This window comes from Calypte anna, chromosome 2 (assembly GCF_003957555.1).
Source record: "Calypte anna isolate BGI_N300 chromosome 2, bCalAnn1_v1.p, whole genome shotgun sequence".
NCBI classification, from domain to species: Eukaryota; Metazoa; Chordata; class Aves; order Apodiformes; family Trochilidae; genus Calypte; species Calypte anna.
Window position 1 is genome coordinate 146,703,791 of NC_044245.1, and position 16,863 is coordinate 146,720,653.

Sequence of the window (16,863 nt, forward strand, 5' to 3'; positions counted from 1 at the left end):
CCTTACCAAAGAATCACAGAACAGTCCAGGATGGAAGGGACCTTGAAGGATCATCTGGTAGAAACTTTGATGAGCAGCATGTCCCTTGCAAGAAATTTTTGATCATTCTAACTACAAGCAGTCCAAAACAAAGAATTATCTTTACTATCCTTTCTATTGCTCTTTATTATTCTGTTCATTATTTTTCCAGCCCATCATTTTTGCAAGTTATTCCCATAACATCTCCCATTTTTGAAATATACATGGACATTAGAACTGGACCATCCTATAGAGCTGACCAGAGCTAGATACATCATCCTTCCCTCCTCAAACATACATTTCCTTTCCAACTTATTTGGAAATAACTAATTATTCATCCAAAACTATGTAGTATAAGTAAATACAATAATATTTGGCTATTAGCATAGCAAAGAAAGCTTTAAAAACTCTAAATATGTATTTCCCAAATGTCAGCTAAAAGAGAAGAAAAATTACCCCTTGAAAACAGCAGGTGATTTTCATGTTTGAGCTAATACAATCTAATATTTTTTAAATTTACTTGAGGCTATCACAGAAATTTCCAGCTTGCTATGGATTTATGAAGACCCAGGGAAACTGCTGTGAAATTTCATTTTCTTTCTATGACAGCATGCTAAGCCTTAGTCATAGCAGTTTTGTTTTTAAAACCCAAACTATAACAGCAATGTAAGCCTGTTATTAAAAAAAGCACAAATTAAACATTGGCTTGGCAGGTATGAGAAACAGCAATCATGATTTACTTACACATGGGCAATAAATTTGTTAAGGGAACTCATGGTTTACAAAAGGGCAGAATTTTTAATCCTGATCCCCTTTGGAAGAGACCTTATTTCAAAATGCTTTTTAATATGTATGCACATTCTTAACTAATAGTGCAGAATTTGCTGTATACCACACCACAGATTTCATGGTTCAATTAATCAACGCATTTAAATAAAATAATCAAGCAATAGTCAATGGTTCTCCTCGATAGTATAAACATAGGGGACTTCTAAAAACTTTGTTACTTTCATGAAAGAAACATCATACCATCTGATGAGAGGTATAAAAACAAAAATAATAATTTCTTTCTTTAATTAATCTTGATTCATTCAAATTTAACAAGTATTTCGGTATTTAAATTTAAGTATTTAAGAATAGCTGAAGTCATTTCATGCAAAAATCCACTTATCAAGACTGAGAAAAACACCCATACTTCTGCTGTCACAAAAACAAAAGAACAAAACTTACTATAGTGGCTATAAGTAAACTCACTCATTTCATTTAACCCTATAACCCTGCTAGAAGGCAAGAACTACCAACTCAGCAATAAGCTTGGCAGTTTTTAAATTCTGGGTGTTGATTTTACTCCTGTAGCATTTCTTCATCCTATTTTTCCTTATGGAACTCTCAAATGAAAAAAAAAAAAAATAAAATGCCAAAATTCCACCATGCTATTTGACATCAGCACTCCTATGGGTCACCAGGATTTGTCAGAATTTGTTAACATTCACAAAAGCCTCTGCCATTTGAATTATTAATAAAAATATTCCTTCACTCATGGTGGGCTCTATCAGTAATAAACCTATAGAGGAGCTTCAGGTCTCCATTTAAATTTGCTCAAGCAAATACAAGTCCCAAAAAATGTTCTATTTCACTCCAGCATCCTGTGGAGAAAAATGTTCTCTCTGGTGGGGGGATACCTAAATAATCAGTAATCCTTCACAGCTCCTCCCTGTCTGACACTGTTTGACCCTTTTTCCCAGCCTGTTACAGGTCCTGTTTGCTCTTCATTTCCTAACCCTTCATTCCAGCCCAATTCCTGGGCAGTTCCAATCTTTAGATCCCTCCGGTCCTCATCCAGGGTAAAACAGTTGGAAAACTCTATTGTCTGCAAGTCCTACATCTACCATGAAGAGTCATATTCAGGGAAGACTTTCACAACCCAGTTGTATTGTGCTACAAGGACAGATGAGAGGATTGATCTCCTCAGCCCATCCCCATGATAAATCTTCCAGAGATGACGTTTGCTGTTCCCAGACACCCCGTGCACGGAATAGAAATGTAAAGGCAGAGCAGGGTGTGTTGTACAAAATCAGATATCCTGGGGCACATAATGAGATAACATCTATTACCCTAATTTATGAAGTGATTTACACATAAATGAGGGTTGTCATGAAATTTATCTTAATGGCTTGATAATCAAGTAAGAAACACAATAATTACCATACCTAAGTTTCCCAATAAATTGAAATCACTGCTCGTGGCAACACTTTTGTTAACATACATAATATGATTCCCCTCCAAGAGCTGCCTGCTATATTCCCCCATGTCAGAGCAACCTGTTGAATGCCACATCACTGTGATAAACAAGTTCAGTTCTACTGCTGATTACATTAAAAGCATTCCTATTCTCATAGCAGAGCCTCTTCAACAGTGTGCAGCTGACTACTTCAAGAACCAGCTTTGCAGACAGGCACTGGTCTAGAAAAGTATCTGAAGGCTGAAGTTTCCAACAGCAGAGATCTAAGAGCTTGTTTCCCTCATCATCATATGAAGTATATTCAACTGGATAGATACAGAAAACATGCTGACAGCACAGTGTGGTGTATCAAACATTTTAAATTAACTGAAGATGTTGCCAACATCTCACTGCAGCCAGAATTTCAGTAACTCCACTGATAGCTTTGTGCTAGGACTCGAGTTGTCCAATGTACTTCCCTGTGTGTACAAAAGCTTAGAAATACTCCTGCTGAGGTAAAGCAGAAATAAATAATCTTATTTTGAATCTAGCTTCATAATGAACCCTAAATTTGTTTTCAGAAGTTCAACAAAGCAGACTCCAAAACCCTTGCTCCTCTCTTTTTTTCAGTGTATCATCTCACAGGAGATGAAGGGCAAATTTCCTTTCTTTTCCTTCTTTCCCCCAAATGAGTCTTAGTTCTCTCTCCTCCCGACCAAAACCATTTGAGAACAAAAAACCTCAAAATAAAAGATACCACTAATCATCCCACAGTGGAACAGTTCAAGTCACAGGAAAATTAAAAGGGAGAGTATAAAGAACACTATGGCTGAGCCTTTCCATTTGCATGTCTGCTGAACATATAACGATAAAAGACAGAAAGATAAGTATACAAAATAATCACTTTTATCATTTCTTACTGTAAAACAATAGGGAGCAAGCATGTGTGGTGCTTCTAGCCTAAAAAAGAGGCAAAACAGAGTCACCTCTCAGAATCACTGCTTAAATACCTAGAAAAAGCAGCTACAATGCACACACTAAATATTCCAAATCAATGGCTTAAAAATTACAGTAAATTGCAAACTTAGGTTTTCTGACAGCTAAAATTATAACCTTCACTAACCAGTAGAACAATTTTATTGTACAAAAAGGTATATATTTTCCAGATAGTACTTTAATGGCCTAAAGGATCTCACTTTTCATTAACAGCATAATACCATTTTTTCATACTGCACACAGTGTTATTGTCACAGTTGTTATTTCCCAATCTCTAGGTTAATTAAAGCAAAATTCACTTCAGACCTTATAGTAAAAAGAGTGTGTAGAATTCTATGCCTTTGATATATTTTACATCAACAAAAAAAAACAGAACAGGAGGAGGGTGGAATGCACCAAACAATATGGACATTGTAAGATGGATACCAGGGACTGCTCTGCATGGACTCAGCAAGATTTGGCAGTACTGAAGTGATGGTGATCCTAAACTTTTTTTTTTTTTTTTTTTTTGTCATTTCTACTTCTATTTTCTATATCCTCCCCATTTCCAGCATCATAGTCAATTGTGGACCTTGCTAATAAATCAAATATGACATAGAGAGCGGTTTAGTAAGTGTAGAGTCCAGAGCCTCCCATTGTCATTCTTCATTTTTCATAACAAAAATGGCAGAATCCCCCTGGAAATTCCCTCTACCCAGGCACAAGAGGGCAAAACACATTTTCTACAGTGATGGCCCAGAAAAAAAGAAGCAACACGTCAGGGGCTTCCAAGTTATTTTATTTTCTAAACCTACAAAGTGGGAAGCAAAGAGGTGAGCAGTAAGCAGGGGATGCAGCATTAAGCTTTGCTGGTCAGGAGGCAGAGTATGAAAAAAGAGTCTTCAGCAATGAGAACAGAAGCAGAGAAAACAATTTCCTGCTACCTACACTGTGTCAGGACAGATTTCAAAATGATGGTGATGAATGGAGAGAGAGCAAATTACAAAAGGAAGCATGAAGGACCAAAGCTGGTGAAAAAGTTACAATTTAAATACAAGTGGAATAAAGAAAACATTAAGAATGAGGATGGAACCAAGAAAGAACAGGAAAGGGGAAAAAAAATCTGAACTTGACTGAAGAGATGTTCCTTAAATATTAATCAGATATCCAAAAAAAATTGATGTCCAAAGAAAAAATTATAGAAGGAAAATCTAAGAGTAGGCCTTGTTGCAAAGTATTGTATATTTGGACTGAAGATACTGGGTTCAAATGCAAACTCCTGAAAATTATTATGTTAAAAAAGAAAGATCTAGGGAAAGATTTCTGGTTTTCTTTTTGTTCTGCTTTTTAAGATTTAAAAAAAAGCCCTTTGCAAAGACTGAGCCAATTTCAAGGCCCAGTGTATTCCACCTAATTTTCTGCAGCTGTTCCATCAAAATAAAAACTAAAACTCTATGCAACACAGGGGCTATATACTCCTTGTTACAATTAAAAGCACTTTGCATTCATGAAAGTGAACGAATGAGTTTAGAATGGATAGAAAACTCAGTGGAACTTCTAATGAAGGGTAAAAAAAATATTTTGCAGTAGGAATAAAAATCACTACCTTGGAAGGTTTAAATACTTGAAAAAATACACAATCCACCTGATAAATTAGTATTTAAAAAAAACTAATTGAAAGGTTTTATATTCACAACAATATAATGATTTAAGGATACTTAAATTACTAAATCCAGAGGAAAATAAAAGTAATTCAATCAAGAGGAGGAAAAAATAATTTTAGAACCTTATTTGTAGCATTCTTTCAATTTGTCACTTATTGTACAAAAGAAATTGGGAGTGGAAAATTTCAAGGAGGTTGCCAACTACTGGGAAATAGCAAGGAGCATAAAGAAAATTACAAAACAATACCAATAAAAACATTAAAAACATGAACATTTTGGTGAGTATTTACAGTGCTTTTAAAACAAAAAATCCAAGCCTTTCTAAACTAAAGAAAGAAGCACTGTATGTTACTGATATTTTTGTTCATTCCTTGGTAAAGTAAAATTAAGAAACTTCAGGCTTGGTTGAGTCAATGCATCTTCTCATGGGTGTGTTCTCAGCCACAGAATCACAGGATCCAGTGTCAGGCATTGCAAGGGATGTCTGGAGATCACCTACCCCACCTCCCTGCCAGAGCAATTCACAGTGGTGTCCAGGCAGGTTCTGAATCTCTCCAAAGACAAAGACTCCAACACCTCTCTGGGCACCCCGCCTGCCCCAGTGCTGTTAATCTTACAGTAAAGATGGTTTTTTTTATGTTTCAGTTGAACCTCTTGTGTTCCTGTTTGTCACCACTGCCCCTTCTTCTGTCACTCAACACATCTGAAAAGAGTCAGGTCCCATCTTCCTGACACCTGCCCTTTAGATTTTTATCTAAAAAAAAAGGTGTCAGGCTGAACAGACTCACCTCTCTCAGCCTTATGGTAGATGCTCCAGTCCCTGATTTATCTTAGTGGCTCTGTGCTGGACTCTCTCCAGTAGTTTCTTGTCCTTCATGAACTGGGAAGCTCAGAACTGGATACAATATTCCACTGGGGCTTCACCAAGACAGAGCAGAGGGGAAGGATAACCTCTCCTCCACCTGCTTTCCACACTCTTCTAGATGCAGCCCAGGATGCTTTCTTGGCCACAAGGGCACATCACTGCATGGCAACCAATGTCTTTTTCCACAGAATTTCTGGTGCCCACAGGAGCATGGGGTTATTCATAGAATCACAGAATTGGCTGGGTTGGAAGGGACCTCAGAGATCATCAAGTCCAATCCTTGATCCACTACTGCTGCAGTTCCCAGCCCATGGCACTGAGTGCCACATCCAGTCTCTTCTTAAAAACCTCCAGGGATGGAGAATCCACCAACTCCCTGGACAGCACATTCCAATATCTGATTACCCTCTCTGGAAAGAATTTTTTCCTAATATCCAATCTAACCCTCCCCTGGCAGAGCTTAAGTCCATGCCCTCTTGTCTTGCTGAGAGCTGCCTGGGAGCAGAGCTCGACCCCCCCCCTGGCTCCAACCTCCTTTCAGGGAGTTGTAGAGAGCGATGAGGTCTCCCCTGAGCCTTCTCTTCTCCAGCCTGAACACCCCCAGCTCCCTCAGCCTCTCCTCATAGGATCTGTGCTTGAGTCCCTTCACCAGCCCAGTTGCCTCCTTTGGACCTGCTCCAGCACCTCAATCTCCTTCCTGAACTGAGGGGCCCAGAACTGGACACAGGACTCAAGCTGTGGCCTCACCAGGGCTGAGTACAGGGGCAGAATCCCTTCCCTGGACCTGCTGGCCACACTGTTCCTGATCCAGGCCAGGATGCCATTGGCCTTCTTGGCCACCTGGGCACACTGCTGGCTCATGTTCAGCTTCCTGTCAATCCAAACTCCCAGATCCCTTCCTGCCTGGCTGCTCTCCAACCACTCTGTGCCCAGCCTGGAGCTCCCCATGGATTTGTTGTGGCCAAAGTGCAGGACCTGGCACTTGGCCGTGTTGAACCTCATCAGGTTGGAATCACCCCAACTCTCCAGTCTGTCCAGGTCCCTCTGCAGAGCCCTCCTGCCTTCCAGCTGATCCACACTCCCCCCCAGCTTAGTGTCATCTGCGAATTTGCTGATGATGGACTCAATCCCCTCATCTAAATCATCTATAAAGATATTAAACAGAACTGGGCCCAACACTGATTCCTGGGGGACACCACTAGTGATCAGCCGCCAATTGGATCAGCACCGTTCAGCACCACTCTCTGGGCTCAGCCCTCCAGCCAGTTCCTAACCCAGCACAGGGTGCTCCTGTCCAAGCTGTGGGCTGACAGCTTTTTCAGGAGACAGGAGGATGCTGTGGGAGACGGTGTCAAAGGCCTTGCTGAAGTCCAGGTGGAGTACCCTACACTTGCCCTTGTTGAACCTTATGTGGTTCCTCTTTGCCCAATTCTCCAGCCTCTCCAGGCCATGCTGGGTGGCAGCACAGCTCTCTGGTGTGTCAGCCACCCATCATTTTTGTATCATCAGCAAACTTGCTGAGAGTAAACTCCATCCCTTCATCCAGGTCATTGATGAACATATTGAACAGGACTGGGCTCTAAGTCACTAAGGCAAATATCTTTCTGTATTTACTGCTGTTGCTACACACTCTGTACTTCTGACAACTGCATGCCTCGTAGTTGATGTGGTTTTACTTTGAACTTCATATTCAAACAGATTTGAAGACAAGAAGTGCATCTCCATGACTAAGTTTATCAATTGCATGATTTAAGACTGCAGCACAGCTCTCCCAGAGAACAGAACTGTGTAGACAGCCCATAACTGAGCAGAAACAGAACCTTTTTCAAAGTTTCATCTTTTTAAGCTGCAAATGTTGTCATCTAGATGTGAGGATCTAAAGGAGATAAACTAAGCAACCTAGAGTAGAGCCAGCAGTAGGAATTCTAGGTAGGTGTACTGGGGCAAATGATGGTTACACAGTTAGCTACAAAATGACTTTGACATCACCACAGTGAGGTTGTTAGAACCAATATACATAAGAGCCCACTTAATCCAGAATAGTTTTGCACAGATTCAATTCATTGCGATTCATTTTTTATTCAATTCTACTTTTCTTTCCCACAGTTTTCTTTTTAGGAAAACTGACAAAATGTCTGGGGAACTACATAAAGAAAAGGTTGGTTAGAACTGTGAGGATCACAAACTACCCAGATCAGGTTTTAGTATCACAACTAGATTCAGAACGCATGAAAATTATATTGAAAAATTCTGCAAAAATGAGTTAATCTGTACACCTCAGAACCAACTATTTTGTATCTTCTTCTTTTCAGTACTAATGAATTCATAGCCAAAATAGATTCACTTGAGATACTCAGTGACCCACCTTAAAGACAGTAAAATTCTTATATTCTTTGACATGTGCAGCATGTTTAGAAAGAAAATTAGCCCTCAAGTATTATCAATTGTGTACAAATAAATAATAAAGTTAAAACCAGGGCCCTTTTCCCACTGGAATCACTTACCGCTGACATTCCCCAGCATGCAGAATTAAATCTTCATTATTCCTAGCACTGATGGTCAACTCATGTTCTGTAGAATTGAAGACATCTAGAAGTAGGTGGCACTGCCGGGTGCTGTTTCAGAAAAAAGAATAGCACAATTTCAGTAACACATGACAGAACCATTAGACATATATTAGAATTTATATTTAGACATAAATATATATATGCATAAGTATAAAAATACATTCACATGCATATGTTTTATACACAACTCCACTTACAAAGATATTTACTCCTTTACTAGAAATAACTTTTCTTACTAATTGGAATTTTTTTTTCACTAAAGCAACACAGAAAGAGAAGAAGTTCCATAACAATTACAACTTGCACAATATTTAGCCCCATAGCATTTGTTTACCTGTACAAATTCTTACCCTGCAGCTTTCTGACTCACTTCTATGGCAAAAGCCATAGATTTTGTTTTCCAGATCTTTGAGCATTCACATGAAACAGTTTTATTATTTCCAATTATCTTGGCATTATCTTTTTAAGAAACAAATTTATGAGCAAAAAATTAAATCCCTGCCTAGTATTAGGGAGCAACTCAACTCAACCTGCAAACATCTGGTTTGTCTACAGACCAAAGCAAGGTGGTTCTAAAGTACAACCAGAGTACTTCTCCATTGTATCAGCTACTCTGAGAGAGATAACTCTCCCTTTTGTAAGAAAGGGAAATATAGGCAGAAAACTGTATTTGTCAGCTACTGTCTTTCAAATCCAAACGTCCCCAGAAGCATTCAGTATAAATATACCCACCACGTTTCCTGTAACCTTAGGAAATAACACTGACAAAGCCACGAACAGACTTTCTTGTACATTTTTATTCCTATTTATAAACTTTTTTCCTCGTGAAACTAAGCATAAATAGTGGTGGTGAGGAAAGGCTTTAATATAGTACAAATGGAAAAATGTCAGAATCAGCTACCAAACTGCCAAATACAGACATAGAGCTGCAATAATTCCTCAGCCTACTCTGAAATTCAAACCCTCCTAAGAAGCCACTTAACAACAGAGAAATATCCTAGTCTTAAGTCTCAGGCTACAGTCTAGCTTTAGCTGTTAATGACTTTAAAATTTAAATGTGCATAAAATAAGTTTAGGTGACTTGTCATTGTGAATGACAGTGTAAAGTAGCGCATCCATCACACGGAGATTATGGATCATCCTATTCCATATAATTGCTATCAGACACAGTAAAAAGGGAAAGGAAACCTATATTCAATATAAGAAGTAGATCACAGCAGCAGCATTCATTAGAGCACTCAGATGCAATCACATTCCTCAAGAAGGAAGAGAGAGGAACACGCTGGTGAGAGCCAGCAGAGAACAAAATGCATATTCAAACTAAGATACAGTTGTGGATCATGCAGCCAAGGTTTTTTTCTCCTATTGCATCATAATTTGCAACTAAATTGAAATGCCAGCCATTTCAAAGGCAACTAAACCTGAGGTGCAAAAATTTAACAACTGCTCTTCTTTGGAAACAAACAGGTTCCCTGGTTTGTAATACAGCTCTCTTCTCAAAATCAAGAGAGAACTTTTGCAGAGCATATACAGGAGGAACTGTATTGCTACTTTGGCAAAGCCTTGAGATGGTTACACTCCTAGGACAGGCCCAGAAGGTTAAGGTTCAGGTCACAAAACTGACAGCAATGTCACATGCAATCAGCACTGCTTGGGGACAATGTGTCTCTTAGCAAAACTGAAAAGCAAAAGGGGGAGTAGAAGCTTTAGATATAATCATAGAATGCTTTGATTTGGAAAAGACCTTCAAGATCCAGTTCCAACCCCAGAAACACCTCCCACTAGACCAGGCTGCTCCAACACCCATCCAACCTGGATGGGATTGTTTATTTGTTTGCTTGTTTTAAGGGATTTCACTCTCTTAGGGTAAAAACAAATTCTGAATACAGACAAAAATGCATGGAGGTAGCTGAGTGCCTGAAGCTACCACATCAAAACTCAAGGATTTAGAAGAAATATGGAATCATAACTCTTAGTAGCAACACACTTCCTTAAGAGCTCACAAGGAAGAAAGAACTGGAAGGGCAGTGTTTGAGTCAGTCAGTGTTCTGTTACCTGTAAGGAATCTAAAAGAGAGAATATAAAAAAAGATCCTGGCTTCCATCTCACTCTTGGGAGCCTCTCCAGCAAGAGAGCCTTCTCGTGTAGACAATGTTTACAAAATTCACCATGGAAGGAATTTTTTATTTATCCCCCAGAAAAACCAAACAAGTGTCCGAAAGAACACTCAAGCCTTCTGCAATATCTTTTGGCAGCAGAACTGAAGTTTTGTAAATAACACAATTCATGATGTAAATATAAAGGACCTATACAAGCAGCAGGACTAAACACCACCACTAATACTAAAAGAACCCAAACATGAACTCTCAGTCTATGCAGTGAAAATTATTCATCATAATGACATTTATTTTTTCCTCTTCATCCAGTACACATGTAGGGGAAAGAATTATTTTCTTTTCAATTTTAAGTTAATTCTCCAAGGAAATTTTTAATTCATAAAAATCAAAGTTACAGAATTATTACAGTACTTTGCAAATATAGAAGAATAAGATATAGGTATAAAAAGATTAATGGTAACACTTAGACTGCAGAAGAAGACAGCATTAGGTTGTGAAGTAAATACAGGACAGGACCAAAGAGACTACTACAGCAATGAAAACCAAAACCAAGTAGTTTACAAAAATATTTTAATTAAAACAGCAAGCTTCAAATTCTGAAAGCTCCATCCAAGTAAGGAACTTATTATCTGGAGGAAAATGTGAGTTCCAGGAAAACAAAGAATTAACAAGAAAGCAAAATTAACAATTTCTATCCATTTTCACTACAGGTGGATGTACAGAAGCCCATCATTTGCAAGAAACAAATTACAGCAGCTATCTCAAAGTGTCAGGAAATGACATTTGAGAGGCAAATCATAATCATGCAAGTGTGATAAAGGAACTTGATCAAATATGACTTTGCTGAACATGTAAATCCAGTCAGCAATCTGTTTCTTAAACTAACCTCTGGATCAGAGAAATATCTGACATCATATTGTTCTAAGGATTTTAAGATAGCAGAGCAAATCTTAGACCTTTAACCCTGGCCTCCATACTAGATAAATTATTATGTTTTTAAAGAATATAAGCTTTTAAAAATTTAAAACACTCAAAATAATGAATGGATCTAAAGATGATTAAATTAGATAACACAATGGCCTACTAAAATTTTTGGATGAAAAATCCCAGTCATAAGCCACTGATTCCTGAACAGGGAAAGATTATCCCACATTTACCCAATTTCTTCTTATTTTTCCAAACTATCTTCCACCATAAAATAGTGTAACCCAAATGTTTAGTGAAATTGGGAGGGAGATACAGGTAGAGTCACTGGGGAACTACTCCACTTTGAGTGGATTCTGAGTAGCACCCATCCCAGAGAAAACAGAGAACTCCAACAAAACATGCAGGTTCATCAGTGGCCACCCAGTCCCCTTTTCAGAGATTTTGGGTCATTTTTTATGACTACCTCCTTTTTAAATTTTGGGTCAAATACACCTAAAGTCAGTCAGTTTGTATTTGGGGGTTTTGGTTTTGGTTTTTTTTTTTCTGCTCCAGAACATCTACAGAGGTAGCAGGGTATCATCACAGATTAGCACACAGAAAATATAAACTGTCATCTTGTTTTACACCATATGGACAGGGACACACAATATATAGGAATTCAGGAAAGCCACATTATTTAGTACAGAACTTGTAATTTCTGCAAAACCCAGATTACCAACTCTTCCTGCATTATTCTAGAAGGCACAGGACAGAAACCCTACTGCTACTCAAAAATCTCAACTCCCATGTATCACAGAATCATAGAATAGTTTTGAGTTGGAAGGGAACTTCACAGATCATCTAATCCAGTACCTTCAACTAGACCAGTTCACATTCTGGTCTCCCCCATCATACTCTTATCACATCTCTCATCACTGATCTCCCACCCTGCTCCTCCCACAGCTTCTTCACTCATCCCTCAACCACCCTGGGCAGTGCCCTGAGCTGATCCATGCCGGCTGTCACAGGGATTGGAGCAGGTAACTCCTCATACTTCTGCCTTTCCTCACTGGGACATAAATTATTCTCTGTCCAGTTAGCAATTTGCAGGAATATATTTAATTTTCCCCTATACAGCTGTCTGAAATTAGCCATAGTTTACCCAGGGGAGCAGGGGAAACAGTTAAGGTGATTTAAAGTGATATCAATTTCATCCTCCTATGAAACAAAATTAAAAAATTCTAAATAAAAAAAAACCCAAACAAGCAGCAGACACCACAAACACTACAGCTGTCTTTTCTAAATGTAATGATACATAAACAGAAGTTCAACTTAAATGAAGAGGAATTAAAGCTGGACTGGACTGTAAATAGATGTTAGGATAAAGAACATTTTCTCATCAGTCATTTCAATTGTTAATGGAAAAGAAATAAGCCTGGGTCAAACAGTTTTGGAGTCTAAGTGGAAGAACAGTAAAAATCACAACATGGAAAATTTTTCCATTTTATTTCTCTTCCTTATTTGTCTATGGTGTTCCTCTTGCAACAATCTACCATAAATTTCAAGTTCAAGGTTTTCTTCCACAAGTAACATAAAAATCTGTCTATGAGAAGGCTGCACATGCAAAAAATAGAATTACAAAGAATGTTATTTTCAGTTGAGTGAAATAATCTGAAGGTCTCAGAATAACAAGCAAAGCTAAGTAGTAGTCACTTGGAACACAGAAGAAAAAAAAATTTTTAGTCTTTCCTTGAAAACTGAGTTAATTCATCAGCATTTTGAAGATTTGTTACATAAATTAATTTCTGTTATCCCCTGTTGCAGAATTCAGGATATAAAACAAGAGAAGCTTGTGACTTGATGAATCATGATTGATTTTAAAAATCTTACCATGACAGTTCTGATTCCACAAACAGTCACAAAACTGGGGCCACAGGAACTTAGAATCATAGAATCATAGAATTGGCTGGGTTGGAAGGGACCTCAGAGATCATCAACTCCAACCCTTTTACCACCGTTGCGGTTCCCAGCCCATGGCACTGAGTGCCACATCCAGTCTCTTTTTAAATATCTCCAGACACGGAGAATCCACTACTTCCCTGGGCAGCCCATTCCAATGCCTGATCACCCTCTTGGTAAAGAAATTCTTTCTAATGTCCAAGCTAAACCTCCCCTGGCACAACTTGAGACCCTGCCCTCTTGTCTTGCTGAGAGTTGCCTGGGAAAAGAGCCCAACCCCCCCTGGCTCCAACCTCCTTTCAGGGAGATGTGGAGAGCGATGAGGTCTCCCCTGAGCCTCCTCTTCTCCAGCCTCAACACCCCCAGCTCCCTCAGCCTCTCCTCATAGGGTCTGTGCTCGAGAACTTAAGGCAAGAGATAATGACACTGTAATCTACAAGTTTCTTTCAGGGGTATTGCAATTACCATCCCAATCCTCTCTGGAATGACAGCAGAGGACATCCTTCAGGAACATTCAACACAGTATTAAAAACCAGACCCAGCTGCCATGCTGGAATGACAGCTCACTTCAGTGAGTAATCTTATTGCAGTCCTGCTCCTAGCTCAGTTTTAAAGCCAATTTAAACAAGCAACATCAGGGGGATTTGGCAAGTTATCTCCATCCTGACTCAGCTCAGCCTCCCCACCAACTGAAATCATGGAGTGTTTGCACATCCACACGTTTGTTTGCCTCTTTTCTGTTCTTTTTCAGCAGGCATAGACAGCATCCCCACTGAAAACCAGACATCAGAAAGTGAGGAGAAGCACTGGCTGTGACAACAGGCAATGATGTGGCAAGTGACAACCCTGTTCTCCAGCCCTGTTCTCCAAAAACACAAAGAACAGCACAGCAAAACAACAAACTAGAGCATCTTTGTGGGTGCTCCTGTGTGTTCAATATGCTTTCTTTAATGCAATAATTTTTATTAAATTCTCTAAAAATGAAGTTTTTGAGACTAACATTAAATTAAGTCAGCTGAGCCATCATACTGCTAAAAGATCCTTTTCCATATTCCAAGAACTATCCTCATCTGACTTCTCCTAGTTTTAAACCTTTTCAATTATGTTAAATATTCCCAGCACATCTATAAATATTTGCAGATTTATGTTCTCACGTCTTCATGTGCCAAACTCTACTTATTTAACATTTTGATCTCAAAAATCAATGCTCTCAATCTGCAAGCTACTTTTTGCTGCTCTTCCCTGAACCCACTGCCACATCTTGCCAGTAGCAGAGTTTAAGGTTAGCAAGATGATTTAACTATGGAATAAAACTTCCTGTGTGTCAAAGGTTCCCACTCAGTTAGAATCAATGTTGAGCTGAGTGGGGTGTGTATAAATAAAGGATAAATTCTAGAAAGACATCCAGTCTTGAGAACATAAATAAATGGTTATTAAATCCATTCCTTGGCAGATTTTGCTACCAGTTAATCAGTCTAATTGATCAATATGAAACCTTTATTTGTAGATGAAGTTGCCTGGCTTCCATTCTGACTGGCTTTTGTTATTTCTATTTTCCATTAATAAAAAAGTGAATTTGAAACTAATTATTTTCTCCATGTAGGAACATCTGTAATTTTAAACAGGTCACATCTTAGCCACCCTCTAAACTCAACAGATTGGTCTTCTAGCACCCAACTAAAAGATCTTTTCTCGAGCCTTCAGAGCTCTGTGACATTTGAACACTGAAATATTGAGAAAGACATGACTAGAAATAGCTGCCTGGTGATTTGCACGCTGAATATAGCCAATGTGAATATTTAATTTAAAAATTCAGCTATATAAAGCCAAGAAGTTTTTTCAGAAAACTCTATGGAACTTCTTTATTGCCTTAAAAAAATGTCCTTTAAAGTATGGCCAAAGTAACATGCTGCTTACTCCTTCTTTTGTATGAGTTGTAACTATTTAAAGATCAGGATTTGTAACTGAAACCTGACTGCTGAAGAGGTTATGTTGCAATTTATTGTAATGAAAATGTGGGCAACACTGGAAACAGGAATGGAAATTCTGAAAACTATGTCTGATTTTGTTAAGACAAAAAGTTCCTACCCAACACACTGAGGATCTCAATATAGACAAGATAATTCTTTTTCAGTCTGCAAACACTTTGATGAAACAAAGTTGGGAAAACTGAATCCTAACTTTGAATACAAAATAATGAAAGGTCTTAGACTAGGGAACATGCTGCAGGTTTTTTATGAACTGTTCTTCAGAAAACCAAAACATTTCATTAAAAGATACACATAAATGGTACAGTGGAAAATTAACTCAAACCTAGAGTAAGAGGAACTGACACTTTGAATTTAACAGTGTCAGACCTGCTGCAGTTCCTCTTTTCTCTGACTCAGTTGCAAGAACAGAGGTGATGCCTCTGCACTTGCCCAAAGAGAGCTGCAGATGATGTTTCATCAGCTGTACAGTGGTTTTAAGATAGGAAGAAAAGTTCATTGCCTCAAAATAAAAAAAAAATTAAAACATTTACCTTGTTTGTCATTTTGTATTTGTAGCATTTACAAGTAAGAATATTCTTGAATTATCTGACTTGTCTGCCCAAACTTGGAGGCAGCATCTCTGTCACTGTGGATGCACTTTGTCTACAAATTCAGAGCATCTCACCACTTTTGTAATAAGCAAGACCAAGATTTTCCAGCCATTGTAGATGACTCTTAATTGAGACACTTTTGTACTGATGGATCAACAGCAAAAGACACGAGGAAACCAGCAGGCACCTCACAGCATGCAGAGCTTGCCTTACTTAAATCCTTACCAAACCTGCAGAGTGAAGCTGGATTTTCCTGCCAGTGTTTCATGCTCTCTGCTCTTTGACAGAGGCAATAAAGACATTCAGCACCTGCCAACATTGGCAGATAATGCCTTTGAGAAACCCACATGTATAAAGGACATAGTTGAAGACAACCTAGCCACCACAAGCTCCAATGGCAGACTTTCTGGAAATTAAATAAAGGGATGTATCACATAAACCATCAGCAGAACCCTGCCACTGCACTGCTGGAACCAGATATCGCCAAGCAGCAGAGGATCAGCTCATCAGATCTCCACCAGCAGTCTGTCATCTGCTGGTAACTGAGCTGTTCTGAGGCCTGGAATCACACCAGGAGTTTTGGGGCTAAGACCTGAGAAGCCATCAGTTAGCATGGGGTGCCTGACTCCAGAAATCAATAAATACAATTTTGCTCTATAGATTTATGCACATTTTATAGTGAATAAATGGCTAAGCAAGTTAATCCCTGAAGCTCTTTAAGGCTTCTATGAGGTGTGGGACAGTCTGGGAGAACTTTCAACATTAACTCATTATCTCTTATCCCCTATTTCAGGCCTGCTCCAAACACTGATGCTCTTGATTATGCATCTTCCTGCAAACAAACCCATGCAGAATACAGGTATAGCTTGATCAGAGGCAAATAATTTCCTAGCAGTTTGTTCTGCCTGCCCTTTCAGATGCAGTCAGCTGAGTGAGCCCAGGTTGATATTCCCAGGGACAGAGAAGGAATGAGAATTACAGCTGTTTGCC

General features: G+C 38.8%; 1 protein-coding gene across 4 annotated transcripts in view; it reads right to left on the reverse strand.

The window, feature by feature from the left end:
* Window positions 1–16,863, reverse strand: part of TRAPPC9 (trafficking protein particle complex 9) — a 504,673-nt gene that overhangs the window by 314,342 nt on the left and 173,468 nt on the right. For all 4 annotated transcript variants that reach the window (XM_030445091.1, XM_030445093.1, XM_030445094.1 and 1 more), the window contains one exon: window positions 8,248–8,358. In XM_030445091.1, the coding sequence (XP_030300951.1) occupies window positions 8,248–8,358 (111 nt within the window). The remainder of the gene's footprint in view (window positions 1–8,247; window positions 8,359–16,863) is intronic.